At 39.0% G+C, this 25,159-nt stretch overlaps 1 protein-coding gene across 2 annotated transcripts in view; it reads left to right on the plus strand.

The window, feature by feature from the left end:
• Nucleotides 1-25,159, plus strand: part of TUBGCP3 (tubulin gamma complex associated protein 3) — a 54,517-nt gene that overhangs the window by 6,426 nt on the left and 22,932 nt on the right. For both annotated transcript variants that reach the window (XM_035565548.2, XM_035565550.2), the window contains exons 2-9: nucleotides 3,127-3,234; nucleotides 4,983-5,050; nucleotides 6,049-6,126; nucleotides 6,713-6,930; nucleotides 12,624-12,796; nucleotides 15,602-15,720; nucleotides 19,230-19,355; nucleotides 22,746-22,814. In XM_035565548.2, coding sequence (XP_035421441.1) covers nucleotides 3,127-3,234; nucleotides 4,983-5,050; nucleotides 6,049-6,126; nucleotides 6,713-6,930; nucleotides 12,624-12,796; nucleotides 15,602-15,720; nucleotides 19,230-19,355; nucleotides 22,746-22,814 — 959 coding nt within the window. The remainder of the gene's footprint in view (nucleotides 1-3,126; nucleotides 3,235-4,982; nucleotides 5,051-6,048; nucleotides 6,127-6,712; nucleotides 6,931-12,623; nucleotides 12,797-15,601; nucleotides 15,721-19,229; nucleotides 19,356-22,745; nucleotides 22,815-25,159) is intronic.

Below are 25,159 nucleotides of genomic sequence, written 5' to 3' on the forward strand. Positions count from 1 at the left end.
TAAAAACTCTGGTGTCAAAGGCAGATTGGAAAACATGCAGGTAGTGAAGTCCATGATTTTTCTTCCATTATTTTGAAGGTAAGTCTGTATTCTGATATCTTTTTCTCATGCACATGTGCACAACAATACAACAGCAACAACAAAAAAAAGCCTTGCAGCCATGTATAGCTAGCTGTCTTCTTGAGTCAGGTCTCTTGAAGAAATGAGACTCCAGAGAGTCTTTAAAGACTTTGTATGTATCTTTGCTAGATTTTGTAATCATTGCATCAGGTGATTATGAAGTACCAGATAGTAAACTCACTTGATTTCTCTTCGTATGAATCTTGGTTCATTTGAATTTAGTCTGAACCTGTAAAACCACAGGGAACATCAGAGAAGAAGCATAGCACTTTAATCTTTTTTGAAAGACTGATAATTTTTTTCAGAAACAAAAAGAAGTGAGTAAACAGTAAATACAGCCTTGCTTACAAAGGAAAAACATTATGCATTGCTGACTGGTTTAAAAAAAAATAAAATAAAACAGTGCTCTGATTTCTATTTTTTTTCTCTAAGCATTAGACTTAGTAATTATCATAACATACACTGAGAAGTTAGCAGAAGCAGCTGAATGAGTAATGCTGTATTGTCCAGATGCAGCAGGATGTTGAATAATAAAATATGTAGTAGACTTGAAAATAAAAACACTTGTTAAGATGCACATACTATGATATATTGCAAGATTACAAATGTGTAGGAAGTAAGTTGATTCAGTAAGGTTATGAAAGTTTGTCTCAGGTCTTCTCTTCAGTAGAACCTCAGTGTTTTTCAGCTGCAGTGGTGCCAGCTTGTTCTTTCATTCCCTTTCTGTACTTTCTCTCATCAAAAATTTCTCCTGTCAAACACGTCTCTGTTCCTCCAAGCTCTCTGGCTTCAGTCTGGGCAGGAGGCAGTACCTGACACTGCTAAACCTGTGCTGACAGACCAGTGAGACTGCCGAACTGCTGAGCTTGTGCTGCATTCTGACCCCCTGGCAAGGTTATTTGGGTGGTGGTTCTGCCAGTCGCCTCGTGGAGACCTCTGGGATTTTTGGCTTTTTTTTTTTTTTTAAAGGGTGGTAAGAGAGGGTGGTGGAGGTGGGTGTAGAAATGAACTCCTAAACATTGTTTTCCTTAGAAAACCGGAGTAATGCGCCTCGTTAGTGAAGAGAAACTCTATGGGGAGGTGCCTGTGGCTTTGCTGTGGTTGAATTTGTGTGTGTTTTTAAGACGCCTCTTTTTTTTTTAATTGCTTCCTTTTTATGTTTTTCTATAACATTGACCTAACTTACTAGAGATCTTTTTCGCTCTCACACTTTTTAGTCCATAATCAGTTTTTTAATTATTTAATCTAGGCACATTTTGTAATGATCAAGTACTCTGACATTAACCCTTGGACCTTATCCTGACTTTAGTTCATCCAGGTCATTTGACTTGAAACTCTCTTTAGCAATTTTATTTTTAAATTGTAGTTCTAATCGAGTCACTATAACAAAAGATATCTAAGAAAAGATACCTAAGAATGACTAGAGAAACCTAACTGTCCCAGCTTCTCCTGAGGGCACAACTGAGGAATTAACGGAAGATACAATAACTCTTATTATTGTCTGGAATAATTTAGTGCAAATAGTTAACTGACCCAGCATGGTTTTTAGGGGCCTGTTTCCCTACCTGCCACTTTAGGAAGTCTTTCAATATCTCTGATTCCAGTGGACCTTTGTCCTATTCCATTTCCCTTTTCCTTTTGATAGTGTTTGTCCAAACCAGCATCCCTTCTTATTTCCTTGGCTGAACCATTGCTGTACCAAGTTTAGTTTGCACTTCAGTTTTCTCTGTAAGTTAACTGCTTAGCTGAGTAGAACGTGCCTTGGCATGCAGCGTTTTTATATATAAAACGGACTTAATACCTGGAATTGAGTAGTGTTTTTCCCTGAAATCAGGAAATGTGTAGCTGACGCTACACTTTGCCCAGAGAAGCTGTGGCTGCCCCATCCCTGGAGGTGCTCAAGGCCAGGTTGGATGGGGCTTTGGGCAGCCTGGGCTGGTGGGAGGTGTCCCTGCCCATGGCAGGGGGGTGGAACTGGGTGGGCTTTGAGGTCCCTTCCAACCCAAACCTTTCTGTGGTTCTTTGTTTCTACACACTTAGGTGCTTTACTTTATGAGAAAAGTTTTCCGTTTGTGTTATTATAGTTACTCCTATATGAGGATTAGAAACTTATCCAGCACTTTGCACTTCAAATGGCACTCAACGTGTCCATAGGGTTAACTGCTTGATTGTCTTCCATATCAATAAGTGGGATTGTGACTAAGCTGTAGGGGCATTAATGCCGAGCTGTCCCTATCTCTGTGTTACCAGATTAATAATCTTCCCACAAAGCAGAGATGCTTGCATCAATATTTTTGGCAACGAGATTAAAATTAGAATCCTTGCATGATGAAAGAGTAGTGGAGGGAGATCACTGGCTTGTGGGTTATGCATTGGAATAAGATGCAGGTATCTCTGAGCTAGCTTTGACCTGAAGTGGTAAAACCATGTAAACTGGTTTTAAAACAAACAAAAACCACATCTGAAAACAACGCACAAACTGGTAAAACCACTGTTGCAGACATCTGAGTTCACATCCACAGGTAGGATAACCCAGTTTGGTGCTGGATGAGAGAATGTACCTGGTGAACATGGCTGCGTTGTTCCTATGTGTACCCAAATTGCGTGACTTTGTGCCCAGTCCCGCAGGGCTTCAGGCTGTGGAGAGCTGCAGGGCAGCTTCAAGATTGCCAGTGCTCTCTTAGACTAGGCAGACCTAAGTGTCTCTTCCATCAGAACAGAATAGGAAAGGTTTATTTACAAATTTCTGTGTATTACTCTTTATAGGGTATGTATAGGTGAGTGTGTTTGAAATATCTGCTCACTGGTAAACTGGACTTCACTGCCCTCTGGTTAGAAGTGCGTCTAAGGAACGTAATATAGCAGTACCTGATCTAAGCTGGGTACATTTATGCAAAATTCAGTCATAGCAAAGTAATCTTATGTCTTTAACTGTTCTGTTCTTTCCCTTTTAATAGAAATTCAGCAGTCTGCTTAACTGAGAGGTTTTTTTCTTCTTCCTTTCAGCTGATGCAGCCCAGCAGTTCCAGTATGCAGTGAGAGTTATTGGAAGCAACTTTGCTCCCACCGTTGAACGGGATGAATTTCTTGTAGCAGAGAAAATCAAGAAAGAACGTACGTGCATCTTTGTTTCTTAGATATGTGTGGAAGTTTTTCAGTAAATTATCTAACCATTTTATTCCTCTGAAGATGGGACCACACTGCCTCACAGACAGTTCTGTTTGTTATGACTGTCCTTGAAAAGCTTGTGATAGAAATTCCAGGAATCCCCTAGTTGCCGTCCCTGAGTGGCTGTTTGTATTAACAGTTCTGATGCTTCTGAATGCTCAGCTTAATTTTCCTTTGCTGCAGTATGAATCATTTTCTCTATCTTAGCCACCACAGAAATAAAGAACAATTAATATTGTACTTCTTTAATTTTAATATTATTTGGACTTCATAAATTCCAGTTTTGGTTTGGAAGACTGATATTTTTGAGGTGTATCTTAAAATATTACTGTTTGGCATAATTAACTTCATGAGCACCTGTGTGAAACCTAATGAATGAGCATTCTGGGGATGGATGGAGTCATTGTTCATACAACTTTCCTGATATTTCTTGCCTTCAGTTTTTCTACAAGTTTATCTACAACCACCTTCTCAAAGCCAAAGCATTAGACTGTGATAGTATAAGTTAAATTGTGGTTATGTTACATTGTGCTCTATGCTGCTTTTTTAGTCAGGTGTTACTTGGTGAATCCAATGAGGTTGTGAGGCATTCCTTTTAAAAAGCCAGATAATGATTTCAGCAGCTTCTCAGCTCTTCTCAGCTCTCTTGTAACCTTTTAAAGCACTTTTTTTTTTTTGCTAAATCAGAGCTTCCATTACTTCCTGATAGGCAAATAAGCCCATCAGAGTTTCTCCAGATGCAACTCTGAAACACTGTATTCTACAATAAACACTTCTGCACATTGCATTTCTGTGTGTTTTGGCCAGTACTAAGCAGCACGTCAGCATATACCCTTGTTCTGCTTTTGCCTATTCCCTCAACAGGCAAGGAACAATGAAGCTGATTTATCTCCCTCATCTTCCTTCTCCCCAACTTCATCTTCTAGTTAGGTGTTAGTGGTCATGATTGGATACATCCCCCTAACTTTATATTTATTTTGGAGTTGTTTTGCAGTAGGTGACTTGTTTAAATGTACTTTGCAGTGGCCTTTAATATTAATTAGCACTTCTAATGTTAAGCAGCAATTGTTTTATTATTAAAGTTTCCTTAGATCTTGTCTTACCTTTTTTCTAAATGTGACTTTCTGATATGAAGTTAGTTTTCTGAAGACGTCTTAAAGCTTAAAAGTACTCCTCTGACCAAAGACTCCTATTATATAACTGGCTGTAATCAAAACTGTTATTTTCCTTAATATATAGAAATTCTGTGACATTGAAGTTCTGCTTGGCTTTGACCAAGTAACGTTGCTATTTTTGTTTCTTTCATTGCCTAATATGTAAATCACACTTTGTTTTCTAAATTGCTTTATGACATTCTTACCCGTATCTGTTTTCAGTTGTGTTAATTCCCAAAACCTACAGAAAGGTAAGCTAGACTTCAAAATAACAATAATAATAAATAATAAAAAAAATATTTAAAAGATGTCTCTTGTTCTAAGAGAAACAGTTGCTTGTATTAGGTCACTCCTGCTGCAAGAACTTTCAGGGGCAGGAGTGCAGATAACATGAAAACAGGCAAAAGTCTGAGTGACAAAAGTGAAACAGTTACCCAAGAAAACATAATTATGCTTATGTTTTCCAATTTACCACAATATATAATTTATGATGTGATTACTATACTTGTTTCAGTTCTTTAATCTGTATTTTTTCTTCAGTTGTACGACAAAGAAGGGAAGCAGATGCTGCTTTGTTTTCAGAACTCTACAGAAAGCTCAGTTCGCAGGTAGTGTAATAAATGTGTAAAGAGACTGAACGCGCACAGGCATTCTTTTGATGTTATAGAGCTGTTTCTGGACAGCTCTTTTCTGTTTCTTCTTGTTTTATGGCAATGCCTTGCAAGTTTTTTATTAATCTAGGGCTTAAACAGTCCTCATGCTTCTGAATTTATGTCACAGGTTTTTATTGTTAAAGGTTAAGGGTTTGCTGGCTTTGGTTCTGCTGACATTAATATAAATCAAAGAGTACTGTGTGTTGGTATACTGATTGGGGGAAAAAAATGTTAGTGTATAGAAGCCCATGATTCATGATAATGAATTGGGTAAAAGGAGGTGAAGATGTGAGGACAAATTTATCTGAGGTAGGTGAAAAATAACTTTATGGAGAATCCAGGACAGATTAGCAGCAGTCAAGTATTTAGCACAATAGAATATGCTGGGCAGTAATAAGATAGTTGTCATTTGTACGTCGTTTTTTTCACAACAAAAATTAATGTAAAAAATGTTTTCTGTGTAACAGAAAATTTACCCTCAGTTTGCTCTCACCTTCAAACTTTTGAAGCCTCCCTGAAAAGGAGGGTGAAGGGGAAAGGGAAGAAAAGACAGTTCTTTGCTAGCTATTGTACCAAAAGCTTCTTTACTTTTAGGTTAGAGTTGGATCTGAGTCGAAGATGTTTTAAGTGGTGAAAGTGTGTAGGAATGGTGGTAAAAGTTCAAATCTATAAAATTGTTTTTCTTAGTAGCAATGAATTTTAAATTTAAGTACTTACTGATCTCAGAGCATGCGATAGTTCATGACATGAACGTAGTAGAGAGAGCTCATAAAATAGTGTTACAGAGGCTATATTGCACACTCCCAGTTTATTTAGGAGTGCAGTTCCAAGCTGGTGTTAGTTTTATGGTAAATTAATTTAAATGTGCACATTCTAGTAGACTGGATAATAAAAATTATAGATCAATGAGTTGGTTGTAAGTCTTTATAAATTCTTTTTTTTTTTTTTGAAAGGGCATTTTGAAAAATAAATGGTCAATACTCTACCTCTTGCTTAGTCTCAGTGAAGATCCCCGTAAGCAGTCTAATAAGGTAAGTGAGAAGATACTGGCTAGTTCTGAGAAAAGGTGAACATATGTTCCTTAGTTTGGGTGTCATTGAGTCACTGTCCAGACTTAAACGCTTCTAGAAACCAGATCATGTGTGGTTGTTGTGTGTGAGGCTAAAAGGAAGAATACATTTGGCACAAGTGTTTGTGATTTTTTATAAGTGAATGCAAAATTGAGCTGTCTATCACTTGTAGCTTGAGCTGTGACTTTGCTAGATGGTTTTGTTTTCTGCTTGGTGGTGTAATGTCTGCTCATGTACTAATGAGTTTGAAATGGAGTAAGGAGAGGAAAATTCTTTCTCTGGTTGTAGCTCTGCTAGAGCCAAAGTGCTTTTAGAGTTACTGCTATTGACAATTCACAGTCAAAAATAAGCGATGTTGCTAAAAGGACTTTTGCTTACTGTAAGGGACTTGCTCTTTTGTCATCTTAATTTTAGCAAAAAAAAAATCTTAGCATAATCATGGTCTTCAGTTATTTTTGCATTCTTGAATATTACACTACTGTTAACTTAAGACATGACTTAGAACAACTCACAAAACTCTTCTTTTTCTAACTCGCTTCCTTTTCAGGTATCAAGTTATGCCACGCTTTTTGCTCAAGCATTGCCACGGGATGCTCACTCAACCCCTTATTACTATGCCAGACCTCAAAGCCTTCCGCTGAATTACCAAGACCGCAATGCTCAATCTGCCCAGAGTTCTGGCAGCATGGGGAGCAGTGGGATCAGCAGCATCAGCCTGTATGCCCTCAATGGGCCAACGCCAACTCCACAGTCGCTCCTTCCAGGGTAAATTAAGCCTTTTAAGTTCATAAATATGTTTGGAGAAGACTAGAGATTATCTGCTTTTTGTCCTCTTCCAGTTTCCTCCACCACCACCTTCTCTGCAGTTTTATGTAATCTGGGATAGCCTATCTTTGATCCCCTTTTGATGACTGTCATACAGTTAGTTGGAGAGGAAACTGGAGACCGTTTAAGTATCTGTTCCTAGGGGTCCCAGGGAAAGGGATTTCCCCTTGGAAACAAGGGTTTCTATTTGCTTCCTTCTTAGGATGAAAAGAGTAGGAAAAAGCCATCTTCTATCTTGAAACATATATGTTTTTAATCTTTGGGTTGTTTTATGGCAATCCCATTGCTTTTTCAAATGATTTTTACTTACTTGAAAGAAAAAATCAAAAAAATCTACTTTGTAATTGGCAGAGATTGTTGTTAATGTAGGACACTACCAAGCAGTACCTTTTCTACCAAGGTCTTGGGATGATGGCCTATTTATATTGAAAAGAATAAAGGCATGCCATATTTAGGTCAATGTCAGCATCCTTTAACTGATTTTAGCATCAGTTTAGCATTCTTGACCTGTGATAAATGATACAGCACAGATTGATGTCAAAATAAATTTTCTGTGTGGGATTTTGTTACAAAATCAGCTTTTCATCTAGATTTTCAGTGTTTTGTTCTTTCTGTTGAATCAGTTAAATCCTTAGGACTTCTTGTCACTGTATTTCCTTCGTACGATGCTTTTTTGACAGTTACAGTACACAAACTTGATCGTACTTACAGGCATAGCTCATGTTCTAATGGGAGTTGCCAGGGTTTGTTTCTAGCTTCTGTTTAACATGCAAATGTTCCTAAGAACAATATTTTGGAGAACAAAGTTCCTTGTGCCAAGGATTTACCTCTCTCTCACCATGCCATTGTTTGTAAGAGTAATGACAGATTTATTGATGTTGGCCTGAGGAGTTGACTTGCACACGCGCAAAAAAAAAAAAAAAGGAAGACTCAACAACAAACAGTTTAACCTAGATTTGAAATCAATGTGCTAAGTGTACAAGCTCTTCTAGTTGCTTATTTGTAACCGTTATGTACAATTCATCAGAGCATAATCTTCCATGTAAACAAGCAAGTGAGAGCCATGTCCAGGCATATTCTAAACTCTGAAATTGCTGTTTACATCAGTCTAGTCCATTACTAATATCTGTAGTCCTCTTAGGGTCCATGATTTGGTGACACAGCTGATATTTTGGTGTTGATAATGCCTACTGGAAGGTGCAGTTGTGACCAGACTTGAACAAGTACCCAGAGGTGTTCTAAAGACACTGTCCTCAGGCTGATGGCAGGTGCCTTTATGATCAGACTTTGGTTTTGCATAGGTACATAAATGCAGACATCGGACTTTACACATCATATTTCACTTTAATAATGAAGCTATAACTGGTTCCTTCACCTTCTCTGGTTATCAGCCTACTTCCAAACTTGCATTTTTAGTTACAGCCAGAAAGCTGTAGTTAAGTGATTCATTAAAGCACCCAGTAGCTCATGGGTTTGATCTAAACACTGGAGAAGGTGTCAGAGGGAAGGAAGGAGGTAAGTATTCTTCTTAACAGCCGAGATACAGATTGGGTGGTTGTCTGAGGTAGTTAGGAAATTGGCTAACTGCTCAGAGTGGGGTGTTCAATGTTTTTTTTACTCAGGCTGGCAGCCTGTCATAAGTTGTGGTCCCACAGGGACAGATACCATGCCTACGCCCCATGCTTTTCAACATCTTCGTAAGTGATCTGGGTGATGGGACTGAAAGCACACTCAGCAAGTCTGCTGATCTTAAACTGGGTGATGAAGTAGACGTGTGGTGGTTTTACTCAGCTGGGCAGCTGAACTCCACCACAACTGCTCTCTCACTCCCCCTCCGTAGAAGAAGAGGCTGAGAAGAAAATATACTGGAAAAAAACAACTTGTGTTGAGATAAGGATAATTTAATTAAAGGGAAAAGGAAGGGGGAGGGGGAAAATTAAGCAAAGGCTGCGTGGAAGCACAGAGAAGAGAAATTACTCTCTACTTCCCATCAATGAGTGTTGCTTGGCCATGTCCCAGGAAGCAGGGCCTCAATACACATAGCGGTTGTTGGGAAGGGTGGGTGGCTTCATAACGAGAGGCCCCCTCTCCTTCCCCTCTCCCACCTTTTATTGCTGAGTGTGACAACACATGGTATGGAGTATGCCTTTGGTTTTAGGGATGTCCCCTCCCTGCCTCTTGCCCACTCTGAGCCTGCTGGCTCGGGGGGGGTTGGAAGGAGTCCTGGTGCTGTGCCAGCATTGCTCAGCAGTAGACACAACACTGATATGATACCAGTGCTCTTCTAGCTACATGTGCAGAGCACAGCACTGTGTGGGCTGCTGCAGGGAAAGGTAACTCCATCCCAGCCAGACCCAGTACAACATCTCAGTAGGGAGAGTCATTTACTGAGACACCTGAAAAGGCTGGAAGAGGGGGCATGCATGAATTGTACTAAGTTTAATAAAGACTCATGCAAGGTCCTGTACCAGGGACAACATAGCTGAAGAGCTCAGTACAGGCTAGGTTCTGTGTGGCTGGGAAGCAGCAGGGTCCTGGTGGACAAGATGAACATAAGTTGGCAGTGTGCTGCTGCAGTAATGAAGGCAAATTAGATCCTGGGCTGCATCTGCAGGGTCATTACTTGCAGAGATAGAGATGTGATCATCCTCCTTTACTGCTCAGTGTTTGTCAGCCTACACCTGGAGTACCGTGTCCTGTTTGGGTCCCCAGAGTTCAAAAAAGATGTGGGCAGACCAGAAAAGCCCCAAAGGAGGGCCACAAAAATGATCCAAGGGCTGCAGAACATACCCTATGAATCTGACACATGAGGGGGAAAAAATGGCAAAAAAAAAAAAAAAAAATGCAGTGCAAGAACATGTAAAGCTGACCCCTCTCTACATTCTGTTCCCCTTAAGGTGCCCTGCACCCCAGCTGTAGCCTTCTGGGTGTCAGACGATGCACCCTTGCTCACCCTTTTTAATGGCAGTTTACAGAGCTGCCTTCAACACGCTTGTATAATCCTCTTTTCAATCTGTGGATACTGCCTTCTGCCACAACACCATAGGGAAATACACTTTGCAAGATGTCTGCTCTTCTGTTTTATACCAACCTCCTGCTCATTTCACAGAGCGCATCCTTTCCTCCCAAAACCATTCATCAAATCCCCCAACTTCGCATCTGGCTTGTCCTCCGTTAGCCTGGAAGCCTCAGCCACAGCCCCCTGAGCCTTTTTCTCTTCAAGCCTCACAAAACTCAACCCACTCAGCAGTTGTCTACGCTCCTGAGGATTGTAGCTGACCTTCTCCCTCCTTAGTGTCCACCTTCCCTAGGCCGAGAGGCAGACCCCCGCACTGCACAGAGCCCTCCAGCTCCCGCTGACACCTGCTGCCTTGTTCCCAGTGCCCACCTTCCTGGCACCCGACTGCGCAGCAAGCCCAGCCGTGCAGATAACTGCCTACAAGGACACCAAGGTTTTTTCCTGAGTTGGGCCAGCAAACAGCAACAACTCCAGAGAAGGGACCACAAAACTAATTAAGGGGTTGGAGCATCTGATGCGTGAGGGGATGCTGAGAGAGCTGCGACTGTTCAGGCTGGAGACGAAAAGGCTTGGGGAATCTAACCAGTACGTGTCAGTACCTGAGCAGGGAAGACTGAGCCTGACTCTTCTCGGTTGTGCCCAGGGAAAGGGCAAGAGGAAACTGGTAGAGCTTGTGACATAGAAAGTCCCACTGAAGCATAAACCTTCGTTTACTGTGAAGTGGGTCATGGAAATCCATGTTGTGGAACACTGGAGTGGGTTGCCTGGAGAGGTTGTGTAGTGTCCAGTCTTGAAAGCATTCAAAACCTGCCTGGACAAGGCCCCAGGCAACTTCCTCTAGTTGACCCTGCTTTGAGCGGGCGTTTGAGTTGGTGATCTCCAGAAGTGCCTTCCAGCCTCCACCATCCTGTGATCCTGATGAAGTATAGGCAGGTATATCAGCGAGGTTATTTCATCTGTCTGCCCGCTTAGGAATATCAGCAGAACCTGTGCTGTTCCCAACGTATTCTTGGTCTGACCTGTTCAAACTGTTCCACCTTATAACAACTTCGCTGCTCTCTCCTTAGTCCTATAGCCAGTGAACTGGGCAACCCAAATCAGATCTTTCTGTGAGTGTTTGACCCCACGTGGAGTGCTGCATTCAGCTCTGGGGCTCCCAGCACAAGAAGGACGTGGATGTATTAGAGCGAGTCTAGAGGAGGGCCACAAAGGTGATCAGAGGCCTGGAGCACCTCTCCTATGAGGACAGGCTGAGGGGGTTGGGGTTGTTCAGCCTGGAGAAGAGAAGGCTCCAGGGAAACCTTATCGCAGCCTCCCTGGGGCCTACAGGAAAGCTGGGGAGGGACTCTGTCAGGGAGTGTAGTGATAGGACAAGAGGGAATGGCTTTAAACTAAAACAGGGGAGATTTAGATTAGATGTTAGGAGGAAATTCTTCACTGAGAGGGTGGTGATGCACTGGCATAGGTTGCCCAGAGAAGCTGTGGATGCCCCATCCTTGGAGGTGTTCAAGGCCAGGCTGGATGGGGCTTTGGGCGACCTGGTGTGGTGGGAGGAGTCCCTGCCCATGGCAGGAGTAAACTTCTCTGTATGTTCATGCCCTTTTGTTTCTTAATGTGCTTTCTTTTTGAGGTATAACAGCCTAAATTCAGTGTTGTGCTCTTGCTGAGGCATTACAAATGCTAAACACAACGCTGTTGCTCTGTCCTGCAGGCTGTGTTCTTCTCCTCAGTTACAATAATGTAAGTTTGATGCTGCTTGGCCATACCATGAATTATGGTGTGGTGAGTGAGAGGGCAAAGGAATTCCTCCACCTTTATACATGAACGTTTGTGTTGTAGTCTTGTTTTATCTCTCACTACAACTGTGTTTTCACAGCTTTGTGGCATTCTTTCAGTGCCTTTTTTTTTTTTTAATATTATTTTAAATAAGTGAACGTTTCCAAATGTTTACATTCAGGTAGGGGAAGATGGAGGATCTGTCAGGGGCAAAAGTCACTTGTAAATATTTTCAACTGTGTTTTCATCATCATGGTACAGAAATAATCAGGAAGCTAATTCCTACTCTTAAAATTTTTGCTTTTAAAGCTGTTTTTGTGAGAAGAATGACAAGTTAGAAAGGGAGGGAAATTGAACTATCTAGATGCTCCCTCCTCCATCACATCTTCAGGCGCTCGATACAAACTATCCTAAACAGAGTAGAAGGAAAGTGAACTTCTTTTTCTTTTCTTACCTTTAGTTCTGTCTTGCATGTAACTACAAATTCAAGTAGGAATTACTTTTTTTATTTTTTTTGTAGTTTGAGATAGGAACAATTGTATTCACTTTTAATCCACTTCAGCATATCTATACAATTCAGTGAATTAAGTACCTCATTCTCTGATATGAGATAATATTTGTTTAAATTTGTTCTCCCCTTTCTTTGTTCCGGGGGGGGGAAGGTAAGGTTTGTATGAAACAATAAACGGCTTGTATGTTCTGCACCTTTTTTAATGTTTCTTTTTTCAATAAACAAAGCCCTCAAGTTTAGGGCATCTTCCATAATTTGCATACCCCAAGCCAGTTGATGGATATAGAGTCGAGGTTTTCAAGATGTTTCTTCCGTTTTTCCTTTTAGACAATCCTATCAAGCTCCAGGTGTTGGAGACTGCCTCCGTCAGCAATTAGGGTCACGTCTTGCATGGACTCTAACGGCAAGCCAGCCTTCTTTACAAAGCGCTACCTCAAAAGGCTTTTCAAATACTGTCTCCCGTGGTGTGCCAAGGTCAAGGCGAGAAGGGGATACAAGTGGTAAGCAAAGATGTATTTGTTAAATTTATCTTTCTACAAAATTTAACTTTCTAGATGAATTGTTTTCTCTACAACCACCAATATTTTTAAATGTTTTTTGAAATAGTTTTATAGCATGTTGTATTGTTTGAGTTTTTCTAAAATGTGTCCGATAGAAGGATAGAAATAAATATGCAAGACAGTAGTGTATTTGGCCACAGTTGCTTTAGTTGGTTGTTAATTTGTTTTTGCAATGTTTGGTTTGATGTGTTTTGGTTTACTTAAACAATTATGACTGTATTGCAGGGTTTGTCAGAATCAAGTGATTGTGGTTACACGTAGCAGTCACTCTTGTGATGATCAAAAGATGCTACTGCTTTTAGAAAGTCAGAACAACAATTCAATGAATAGAATGATGAAATACACTCATGTATTTGTGATTCAGTCTTTTAAAACTTGGAATTGTGCATTGGAATACAGAGCCTTGAAAACTATTTATTTTTTTTAGTTAGTAGATTGTTTATGGTAGTTTTATATAGAGCAATTGCAATAGGTTACTATCAATTAGAAAAATAGATAAATATTACTCATTTACTTCTTTAAGTAGCTGTAAACTTGAAACTGATGTCTGGAGGATGTATTCTGAATTTACGCAAGCGTAACTAAGGAGGAATTGTTTACCGGATCATCTCTGCAGCAACTGCTGTGGAAGTTTCAACCCACTCTGCCTTTACTATAAAAATGGGAGACTGTTCTGAGTAAGGGAGCTAATGGCAGATGTTATCATCCTACATTGCTGCTACTGGCTGCTTTAAAAAAAAAAGATGAGGTGTTTTGTATTTTTAATAACTCTTCTATAGTGATGCAGGGACACTTATAAGCTTAAAATACGCTCTATCTGTGAGCCCCAGCAGAACTTACCATGTATTTTAAACTCCATCTAGATTCTTTACTGGTTATAGTACACAATGCAAATAGAACAGAGTTGTACTGGCGTGGCTCAGGGCAGCACTGGGCAACTAGAACCTAATTAACAATACTGTTGATGTGCAAGAGGATGGACAGACTTTTTCTCTCTTTCACATCTAGCCTTGCCTCTTATTTTTGCTGTACTAATTGCTCTAAAGAGCAGTAGGTCTTGTTTTCATTGAGTTAGCCAGCCATGACTCCTAATCCCTATGTGGAATAGGTATAAGGACCAAGTTTTCTTACATGTAGGCACCTGCTGAAGTAGTAGAACTGTACTCAGATGAAAGACTATTTTCAAGAAGACATATTTCTGTGAATAAAATTCTTCTAACTACAAGTGTTTTTTTTCTTTTAAAGTTTGTTGCTGTTAACTAGAGCTTTTTTATTACTGTACCTACACAGACAGTGTAATCTGGAGCATTGCTGTACCATTTAGCAATTGAAGGAGAGTGCACTTAAATCTTCTACCATCTCACTAAGAGTTCCTAAAAGGAACTAGCCACTCTTGTGTACATCTTAGACTTATGAAAGGAATCTGAATTTTAAAGAGCATCTTAAGGTGATGACTGCTTTTGCCAAAACAGGAATACAATTTATTTTTTTGTTGTTTTTATGCTGGGATCTGCCTGGGAGGCAGACTGATGAGAATAAGAGTGCTGTCAAATTTGGAAGAAGCATGTTGAAGCATCTCAATTTCTGGATTACTATCAACTGGAGAGTTGAAATCTCTACAGTCTTGGTGTCGTAAATGAAGTCACAAAAGTAGATGGTGCTATCTAGCCCAGAACATGTGGGAATAGTTGCAGGGACCTGCATGGCATCTTCTTCAATCTTTTATTTCCTTTAAATCAATCAGTATCCCAAGTCTCAAATGTAATCTAACATCTAACTAGTTACATGAGCAAGACAGCAGAATGTACCTAAACGGGGCCTACAGGAAAACTGGGGAGGGACTCTTTGTCAGGGAGTATAGTGATAGGACAAGGTGGAGTGGCTTTAAACTAAAAGAGGGTGGGTTTAGATTATACATACGGAATAAATTCTTCACTCTGAGGGTGGTGAGGCCCTGGCACAGGCTGCCCAGAGAAGCTGTGGCTGCCCCATCCCTGGAGGTGCTCAAGGCCAGGCTGGATGGGGCTTTGGGCAGCCTGGTCTGGTGGGAGGTGTCCCTGCCCATGGCAGGGGGGTGGAGCTGGGTGGGCTTTGAGGTCCCTTCCAACCCAAACCATTCTGTGGTTCCGTGAATGCTGCAATAGCTTTACTAAATCAGAGGTTCAGAAATTGTATTTACTTTTTTCTCTTTGCCAGCTCTGTAGCTGTTATGCAGCTGGCAGCCTGATTTTGATTAATCTTTTTACACTGAACAGTGGTGTTCAGCATTGCATAACGCTTTTAAACAGGCAGTTCTCTGTTCTGAATTAACTCTGATGATCTCCCAGCTGAATGTAGAAGAGATTACTCTGTCAGTCCAAACTAAAAGCTTCAACTGTGTTGATGAAGAAAGGTGAAGTTACTGTGACGCTTGCCTCAGAACTTGCTCTGGTGATTGAATTAGAGAAGATAACAAGTTTAAGAACTCGCTGAAGTGTTTGTTAAAACGCAATGCGCGCCACGTCACACTAGCTGACCAGATCTGAGACAGTTCTAGGTATTGGTAGAGGCAGGCACAGGGAATTACTGGCTTTCCTGTCAGTTTGTTGTATTAAATGTCAGGAAAAAAAAATCTTTGCAGGTTATATGTACAGGTTTTCTGGCTTTCTTTTTTTTTTTTTTGCTAGGCATCTACATAGTTTGTTGAATCTGTGATCCAACTTAATTGTCCCAACAAATCTAAATTCTGTTTTCTTTTCTTTCTAGGCTCTGTTGAAATAACTGAAGCAAACCTTGTAAGAGATGTTTTGTATGTCTTCCAGGGAATAGATGGCAAAAACATCAAAATGTGCAATTCTGAAAATTGCTATAAAGTAGAGGGAAAGGTACTGTATGGGGACTTGTATTTCATATGTCAGCAGAGTGGTGTGTAAGGCCAGAATAGCAACAAAAAATATGTAGATAAAAATACTAACTGAAGTCATTACTTGCTCTGCCCCCCCCCTTTTTTTTGAACAACAGGGTAGTTTCAATTACTATTAAGCTATCTTCTATTTTCAGTCAAACACTTTGATGCCTTCAGCAGGATGAAGGAAAGTTACCATCAAACAAATGCAGGGGCAATATGAAATGGAATTGCCTTTTTTGGAGAATGAAGAGGGAAACCCAGATGGTTGAAGTTCACATGTACTTTTGCCTACTTTCTCTTTAACATTTGGAGGCAAAGATATGGAATTCTAGTATTTTATATTGTGGCTGAAAGATTGAAAGGAACATGTCTGTTGCTGTTAGCGTATTGCTCAGTCCAAACTTTTGTGCATACACGTGCATAAAAATAGGCACACAAATGGATACCAGGTCTATTATTATACTAGGAAAGTCTTAATTTCAGAGTTTAGAATTGAAGAATTTTAAAATATTAAGTCAGTAAAATCAGGACATTGGAATTAGTTCTGATTGCTTTATCCTAGCTGCTGTGAATGAAGGAGCAAGACTGGAGAACAACTATAGCTATCACACTGAGGACTGGAATTTCTTGTGTCTTTCTGTTTTAAAGAGCAACATAAATGTGCTGATATGAATTTAAAGATAATTGTCTGGGTTGGGTCCCAGAAAGAAACCCGCATTTTACAAGTTGTCCAGAGGTAGTACCCAAGCCGACCTTTTCTAGCTACCAAGATAGACCCACAAGAATTAAGCCAGTACAAAGACTTCTAAGTTAAGGCTTAATTTGAGGATTTTGGTCATCATTTGCCTTCATCAGTGTATAAAAATGAATGTCAAGCAGATGCAGGTTTTTGACCACATTTTTATTGGATAAAAATCAGCAGCCTGAGTAATAGCATGTATGCTAGCCACTTGATACTACGGACTTGATTACAACTTACCAGAGATCAGATGAGGTCATGCAGCTGGTGCTACTTGCTTTAGTATCTTCTTGCTATTCAGTATTTAGAGGATACTGCATCACAATTCAGTTTCAGCTCACTAATTGCTTTTCATGTTCTTGGTCGATTGGGAAGACAGTGCTTCTGATTGCATTAAGAACTTTATACTATGACAATATGACTTAGTCCCAAAATAGCTGGGAGCTGCTTTGGGGTCAGTTCGTGTTCAAGAGCACAGTAGACTTATGATATCTGAACTGACTGCCTTTTCTTTTTCTCTGTAATAATAGCAAAAAGTGAAATATGTAATTGCTCCCCTCACAGCTTTATAATGATTTCTAGGGCTGCTTATGGGGGGGAAAGGGGAATGAAAACCTTATGTTTATTCAAGTCTTGTTAATAAATGGATTGCTAAGGATGTCATCTCCTACACCTGCAGATGCTGCAGAGTTTGTAATTCCTCAACACCTGCACTGCGTTAATTAAGTTCTGTATATAAATTAAATTATATATGGCAGAGGAAAGATAGGGTCATGGATTTTTCTAGAGGAATGTGGAGAAAATATAGTAAGTGCTATCACTAATTTTGCAATGGATTTCATTACTTCTCTGCATAAATTCCACATCAACTAGGCTGGTTTGAGGTGAAAAATTGTGTCACTTCAAACTCCTAACTATGCTAATACAGGGAGGTTGGTTATTAGATACTTTGTGGTCAATAGTGCTGTTTCTTGAGAACTTAGTGTCTTTTGGGTCATTTTTGTGAAGTCAGTTGTCTTCCATCCTTCTTCTCTGTTGGCACTTGTACTGAGCTACAGTGAAGACTAGATTGACTGATGACCCGCAGCTGGAACTTTTACTGATGAACGCGGAGTAGCGTACCTACTTTAGTTGTGTTGACTGCATGTTAGGCAAAAAAAAAAAAAAAAAAGTCAAAGCATATAGTTTTCCCACAGCTGCACAAGTTCGTGCACAGAAAAGGAACAGTCTTCTATTTTTTTTAAATATTACAGTATTTTTTTCCCCCAGAAAGTAACATACTTGCCAAGCTGTTGATTCTTGCTTGAACATTTTCTAGTATCAACCTTCTTATTAGGTCTGCTGGTGACTTTCAGCACTGTATAAGCCAGCAGCTTCAGATTGTATCTAACAGATACAAATACAGTAGCTCTAAGCCAATTTTGCTTGTTCCTCATTTGATTCTTGGGGATGTGTAATTATGCTTAATGCTTGCCAAGCACTCCTTAATGGTAGATTTCTAAATAGCTCTTATGTCATCACTTTGGTTATAACTGTGGACAGTGTTTTTATCTGTCAAATCATAATTTATCCTACAGAAACTGTTCAAGCAGTGAAAGCTGGTCCGTACAGTCAAACAAGAGGGCCAGGGGCTGAACTCTGGTCTCACGATGAAGTGCTGCTGCCTGGTTCAGGTCCACACTGCTGTGGCTATCCTGCGCTGTAGCTGATTTTTATCTTGGAGAATGTACTGCTAGCTAAAAGGCTAAATGAGTGAGCTAGATCTCTAGTTGGTTTGTTAGTGCACTTCCTTGCTTTTGTTTGGACTGTTCCAGTAGCTCCCCAAGTCAAAATTGTCTGTAAAGATCAGATAGGCCCACGTGTTATGGGCAAAAGTCAATCTCTGCCTCTTGGCCTAATGGATAAGTCATATTCTTTGTTTTTATTTGTCAAACAAAATTTTGCAAACTCATTCACATGCGTTCTTGGGCAATGTGATGAAATGGGGTAGAAGCATATTCCTGGCAGGACCAAGAGAAGGAGCAGTGTCTTACGCGCTGGTAGTTTGAAGGAAGAAATGTGCTGTTTCAGGAGAAGAGAGTAATAGTTAAATAGGCTGCTGGGTACTAAGGCAGGCTTGCAGAGTTAACTGAGATACTTGGTAAAAGAAAAGGAGGAACAATCTAGAAAAGCTCAGAGATGCTGGTGATTAAACAACTTGTAAAAGCTGTTACTGGTGCATCTGACTTAAACTTAGAATTCGGATTCTGTAAATTTTAGTTCCTGATGCCTAGTCTGGCATTGGGTCACTTATGTTCTATTAAAGATTTGTTTTATGTGTGGTAGTAACTAATTATTTTATTTATTTTTTTTTACTGGCTTCAGTCATTGACACCTTTATCTGGAGACCTAATATTTTCAGCATATCAGGATAAGATGAAGTGTGATTCTGAATCACCTTTCTGTTACTGTCATAACTGCCTAATGTACAAAGAATGTGTGAATACTGTAACATTTAGATTCCCAAAAGGGAAACTCCTAAAGTTGCCAGTAATATATTTGTTGCTGATTTATTTCCATGGCTTATGTGTATAAACTTAATGTTAATTACAGGCTTGTCTGTGTTTTTTGGCACTATCTCTGCTGTAGAAGTTAATATGATGGTTTCCTGAATTGTCTTGTTTTGTGAGAAAGAGAGACTTCTGTGGAAACTTCCGTGGTGTGATTTGACTTCAGCTGACAAGCTGTTGCTTCTGTTAATTTTGTAGGTGAGCTTGTCCAAATCTCTCAGAGATACTACAAGTAGACTCGCAGAGTTGGGATGGCTACATAATAAAATAAGAAAATACACAGACCAGAGGAGTTTGGATCGTGCGTTTGGACTTGTGGGTCAGGTAGGTCAGCTAAAGAAAACTGACTTTGCTACAATATTTTGGTCTTGTTTCCTTTAGAAACTGCTTAGTAAAACGCAGTACTGGAATGGTGGCTAAACTTTGGAGAACTTGTAGCTTGGATCATTCATCCTTTCATTTACACCTTTCATGGACTGCCACTGTTGGTATGGGTCTGAAGGCAAAGGAAAGGCATTTGCCCTTGATGGTCCTGAGAAGGGCTTGCTTCATTTATAGCAGGAAGGTCTCATGCATAGGTTCCTTTTTTTTGAATCTCACGTATTTGTTGAAGCGATAATGCATTTTTATAAACAAAAGCATTGGTTAAGTGGGATGGAGACATTTCTAAGCTAATTAATCACTACTTCAGTTGTTAAGGTGACCTCTGCAGGAGATGCTCTTGTCTTGTCAGCTAATGTTACGCTCATGTGTTAACACTGCGCTAACTCTACATGAAAATGCAAATACCCTGTTATCTGCTGCTCTTTCTTTTGAATACAGCATCAAAAGAATGTCAAATTTTGTTTTTATAGGTTTCATCATCATGATTTGTAGTCTACAGTAACTTCACAGCTGCTGTAATACCCAAAACCACATTTACTGCTAAGGCATTCCCGTTTCCTCTCACTTGCTTCCTCTGTAAAACTGGATATTATCCCTTCTGAGTCGACAGAAATGTTGTCCTTGCCTCTAGCCATAACATCCTACCTAACCTGCAAAGAAATTGAAGTGCTTCTCCCTTCAATCTAATTTTTCTTAAGAGGTCAGTAGAGACACTGTAGTGCTTCCTACTTTTCTAATGTTCTATTCTGTTCCCTTCTGTCTCTTATTCTAAGTAACCCTTTTAGTCACATATAAATTATTTTTCTAGTAATCCAATGCTAATTTCCATGGTTTATATAGTAGTGTTACTGTATATGCGTTTTTCTTCACTCTCCACCTTCTATCTGGGTGAAGTTTCTTATTCTTTATCTAGTTACTTCCTGCTTATGCTTATTTTTACTGTCTCTGCCTTTTATCTTCAAGCTTACAGTAAGGAGAGAACTTTAATTCTTCAGTGAATTTAAATGTGCAGTATCTCAGTTATCATATATAGGTTTCAGATTCTGAGCAGAAGGCTGTGCAGCTAGTTAGCTGAATCTGCATAGCCCTGATGCTGTTAATTTTGCTTGAGGCAAGTATTTATTATACTTCTAGTGTGTAATTGTACGAATAAAATATTTCTACTCCTACTATCAGTATCTGGACAAAAAGAGTATGCGTTACTGCTCTTCATTGCTTTTATAGCTGACAGTTTCAGGTGCTGCACAGTGTGCATTAAGAATTTGTGCACAAGAATATATTGTGCATTCTGAAGATTATTTTGTTACTACTTTAAATGAGTGCTTGTCTAAGCACATGTTTAAACCACATGTAGGATAAGATGTGGGCAGGATAAGATGATTGTTTTTTACCAGGCAAAATGTCAGGAGCAGACAATTATTGAAGTAGAGAGACACCAATATACTGCACTTTGACATTTGCTGCTTAGTGTGGAAGTTTTACTTTGTCCTCAGGAACCAAAAATAATAGTCAGCAATGAAATATAACTTGCTTTATATTTTGACATTTTACCCGTTTAGAAAAAATATCCAGTTGAGGTAATGGGCATTTTAAACTTTTTCTCTTGAGCAAGCATTCTTTTTCTTTCCTGAGTCCTCTTTTGCTGTAGATGAAATCAGAATTCTAGGATAATGTCCAGTTTTCTTTGGCATTTTAGGAAACAAAAATCTGTAGTTCATAATGCAGGAATTGGCACTGAATGTAAATTTTAACTTCTAGAACTTCTCTGAAAAGTAGATGGACAGGTAGATCTTAAATCCTTTTGACCACTGAAGTCAGTGGTACTGTTCTCACTTTTTGTGTAGATGCATACATAGCATATTTGAACGTTTTCTTGGAGTCTCTACTCTGCCCTCTGTCTTGACAAATGCTACTCTAACAGGTTCAAAAATGTACTGAAGAAGCAAGTGAGAAGAAATGAAAAGTGCAGTCACACATGAGGGGATTTCTTTTTGCCCTTCAGTATCCTCTGGAATAAAGTGAATTTTGTATTGCTTTCTAAGTGATAAAGTTGAATTGAAGAAAGGAACTTTCTTTCTTCAATCAAGGATACAATGGCAAGATTAATTTTTTTTTTCTAGGCTTTTTAGAATCTTATCAGGTAGGCGTCTTAGCAGGAAAGAAGATGTATTTTTTTATTGTGCTTGTAGTAGTGATTTCTTGCTTGTACATACTGTAATGAATAAATATTTTACTTCAAGCTCTTGGGTTTGTGTGAGGTTTTTCTTTTTCTCTTTTTTCTTTTTTTTCAAATTACTTAAAATGGGTTGAGGGGAAGGGCCTGGGGAAACAATTTAAAAAAAAAAAAAAAAAAGGTTGGGTGCTCTTGATGTTTTAAGCTTTCATGAAAATTGTACCTCTTTTCTGCTTGTAATCTGTTAAAATAGATGTCAAAATAATTATCTGAGAATTGTTTGAGAAATAAGTTCTGAAGAATTTATGTGCACACAAGCACTCTTCAAACGAAGAAAAAAGTGTTTGAAGTCAAAAACTTTCAACTTTGTCCAGAATTAATGAGTTGTATTTTTACTCAATTTGAGAAAATGTTGCAGGATTTTTTTAGTCTATATGCTAAGTTAAGAACAAAACCAAAAAAAACAGGTCTCCCAAACTATAGAACACTATGCATTACTGAACAATTATTCTGTCATGAGTTATTTTTAAAAAAAATCTTTATATATTTATCTTTAAGTAGCCCCAAGTACCCGTTCTATGGGTTTCTTAGGATATTCTTGGTATTACTCATTTCTTGCATGTCAAGTGAAAAGTACCCATTGCATGGCTGCCAATGTGTAAAAAGCCAAAAGATTACTTGATCCAGCAGCACTTAGTGGGAGTATTCTTTTATGACCGTTGTGTTTTCTTGTTCATGTCATATAGTCTGTACTATGCATATAATGATAGCTGCCCGACTTACATTCCGTTTTTAGAGGCCTTTTTGAAATTGAAACTCTATTAGTTTATTACATAATGCCTTTTACATAATTATTCAAAAAAAGTTCTTTGGGGTAATGTTTCGATTTGCACATCCCTATAGTGACTATGAATGTCTTTATTGAGATGATGACCAAGTCTCACGACAATGTGCATATATTCTTGGAAAAGGACTGCATCCCCAATGATAGCACTTATATGTTGGAGCATTTTCTAAGATTTGTGGTGAAATGTTATTTTTAGCTCAATTCCTTTTAGGACACTTCTAACTACTTTCACAGTATGATGATGGGATAAGAGCTGTTCTAGATGAAAGCAGAAAGATATCTCCTGATGATTTTTTTTTTTTTTCTACAGAGTTTTTGTGCAGCCTTACATCAGGAACTCAAAGAATATTATCGGCTTCTGTCTGTTTTGCATTCTCAGGTAAACTAGGAGGTTCTTATTAAACTTTATTATTCAAACAATGTAAAGCACAGCAACTCCTAAAAGGTGTACCTTTGGAAAGGGAAGAATGTGTAACAGTTGCTATTGACAGTGGATGCAGTTCTGTGTAACTTGTGCATTACTTACTCTTTGGATATATATATTTATCAATGAATATTTTTTCTTAGAAATTCACTGTTATACGATGTTCTACATAAGCAAGAAATATAATGTGTTTCTAAGTCTGTGTTCCCTTTTTGCTTCACTTTGTCAGTTTCATTGCGTGATATTTTTGTCATTCAAATCCCAAACAGCATGAGGTGTTTGTGAAGGGTGAAAAACATTCTTTCTGTATTTCAAGCAATGCATAGTTCAGTAGCTAGGAACAAGGACAGTTTCAACTTTTTGTTTTGTCTGAGGCTGGTTGTACATTTTCCTTGTCCCTTCGGCTGATTGAGTAAAATGCTTCAATGTTACATTATTTTTCTGTGCTGTATAGACCAACTCAGTGGTGATAATCTGCAGTTTGTCCACAAATTTGTATAGGTATGTGCATCTAGATGCTAGCTCTAAAATAAAAATCAGTTTTCTCTTTTTTTTTCCTTTGATATGTGCTTGCTTTTTTTTTATGAGACTTTCAAGGAATTCATTATTGCTAATTGAGAAAAAACTATTCTGAGAATTAACCCAACATTTAATTAAAATGCCATTTGAAAGAACAAAGTAAAAGAACCTATCATTTAAATCATAGGCTTTTGTATGCTTTTTCAAAGCATCTATTCATTTTTTACTCACTTGCAGTTCTTCAGCATTTCTAGCTTTGGATTGCCTGTCATTTGTACTTAATATTTTCTTCCTGGCTATGATCAGGTTAACCTTTTTGTAATTATTTCCTGCTCTGTCTGTAATGTGTTTGGTCTCTTGGCTTGCTGTAGCTTTGATTTATTCTAACTTTCAAAATGTTTTGACCATGAAAATATTTCACTTGTTTAAAACACAGCTTTCAGACCTCTTTACCCTTCCTGCTCCACTAAACTGTTCAAAAGGAGAGAGGAGTCTGATGGGAGGAGATGTATGTATGTAAGCAAAAAAGGAAAGGAAGGTTCTACTGTCACTTACCTTCCAACTACATTTGCCTTTGTGCTAGGCTGACCACAGCAAGCAGCCAAGCACTCATTCCATTCTGCCTCTCACTCCTGTTTTTTGCAGGATGGAGAGAAAACGGAAGGCAAAAACACTTGTCAGTCAAGTTAATGATGGTTTGATAGGGAAAGCAAAAGCTGTGTGCACAAGCAAAGCAAAAAAGAGGTTTCATTGGTATTTTCCAGTTACAGAAAGAAGTGCAAAGGGTTTTTGTTTTTCTCAAACATTCCAAATAAAATCTTTCACTATATCTTCTAGATTCCCTTTAATTGTCTTATTTCATCATTATCTGTATTTTAATAGCAAATTCCCTCTCAGCTCATACTTATTTTAGATCACTCATGCTACCTTGATGTTCTTCTGCATTGACTTTAATCTTGTCAAACTTTACTTTTCAGCAATGCCACGATGTAATGACAAGAGGTGTCATTTCCAGGATTCAGAAGGAGCTTGTTCTGTTTTTCTGTTTCTTTTGCTGTACCTTCCAAAGAGAACAGAACGTGCTACTTCTTTCTCTTTTATCCTTTTTCCCTATAGAATTGCAATTTTCCTGGAAGAATCTTTTTGGGAGATAACCTTTTAATCAAGTTGTCCCAGATATAATATACATTCCATTATAAGGTAGTATATATAAGTATATAAGGTAGTGTTTTCAGGAATTAGAGGTAATAGTAGATTATGCAGTCTACACACTGGAGCTGTCATTTCATGTAGAGATGTGCACACCCAAGTGATCCTTTTCAAACATCTTCCCACTTATCTACCTGTGCCGTTGACAGAAGAATTTGATATAGAAATAAATGGGCCGGGTTTTCTTGCTTACAGGAAGCTCCAAGTTTTCATTAAGTTGAATTCACTTACGGAAGCATTAGGCTAAATACCTAAGTTATATGATAATAACTCACCTGAACTAGGTGACCTTTGTCCAAGGGTTCTGAAGGATTTCAGATGTGAAATTGCAGAAGAAGAGGAATTGCGTGAAGAGGAAAAGTCTCAGGAGGGCTGTGGCTGAGACTTCCAGACTAATGGAGGACAAGCCAGATGCGAAGTTGTGGGATTTGATGAATGGCTATGGGAGGAAAGGTTGTACTCTGTGAAATGAGCAGGAGGTTGGTATAAAACAGAAGAGCAGACATCTTGCAAAGTGTATTTCCCTATGGTGTTGTGGCAGAAGGCAGTATCCACGGATTGAAAAGAGGATT

The sequence above is a fragment of the Cygnus atratus genome, chromosome 1 (assembly GCF_013377495.2).
Source record: "Cygnus atratus isolate AKBS03 ecotype Queensland, Australia chromosome 1, CAtr_DNAZoo_HiC_assembly, whole genome shotgun sequence".
Lineage (NCBI taxonomy): Eukaryota > Metazoa > Chordata > Aves > Anseriformes > Anatidae > Cygnus > Cygnus atratus.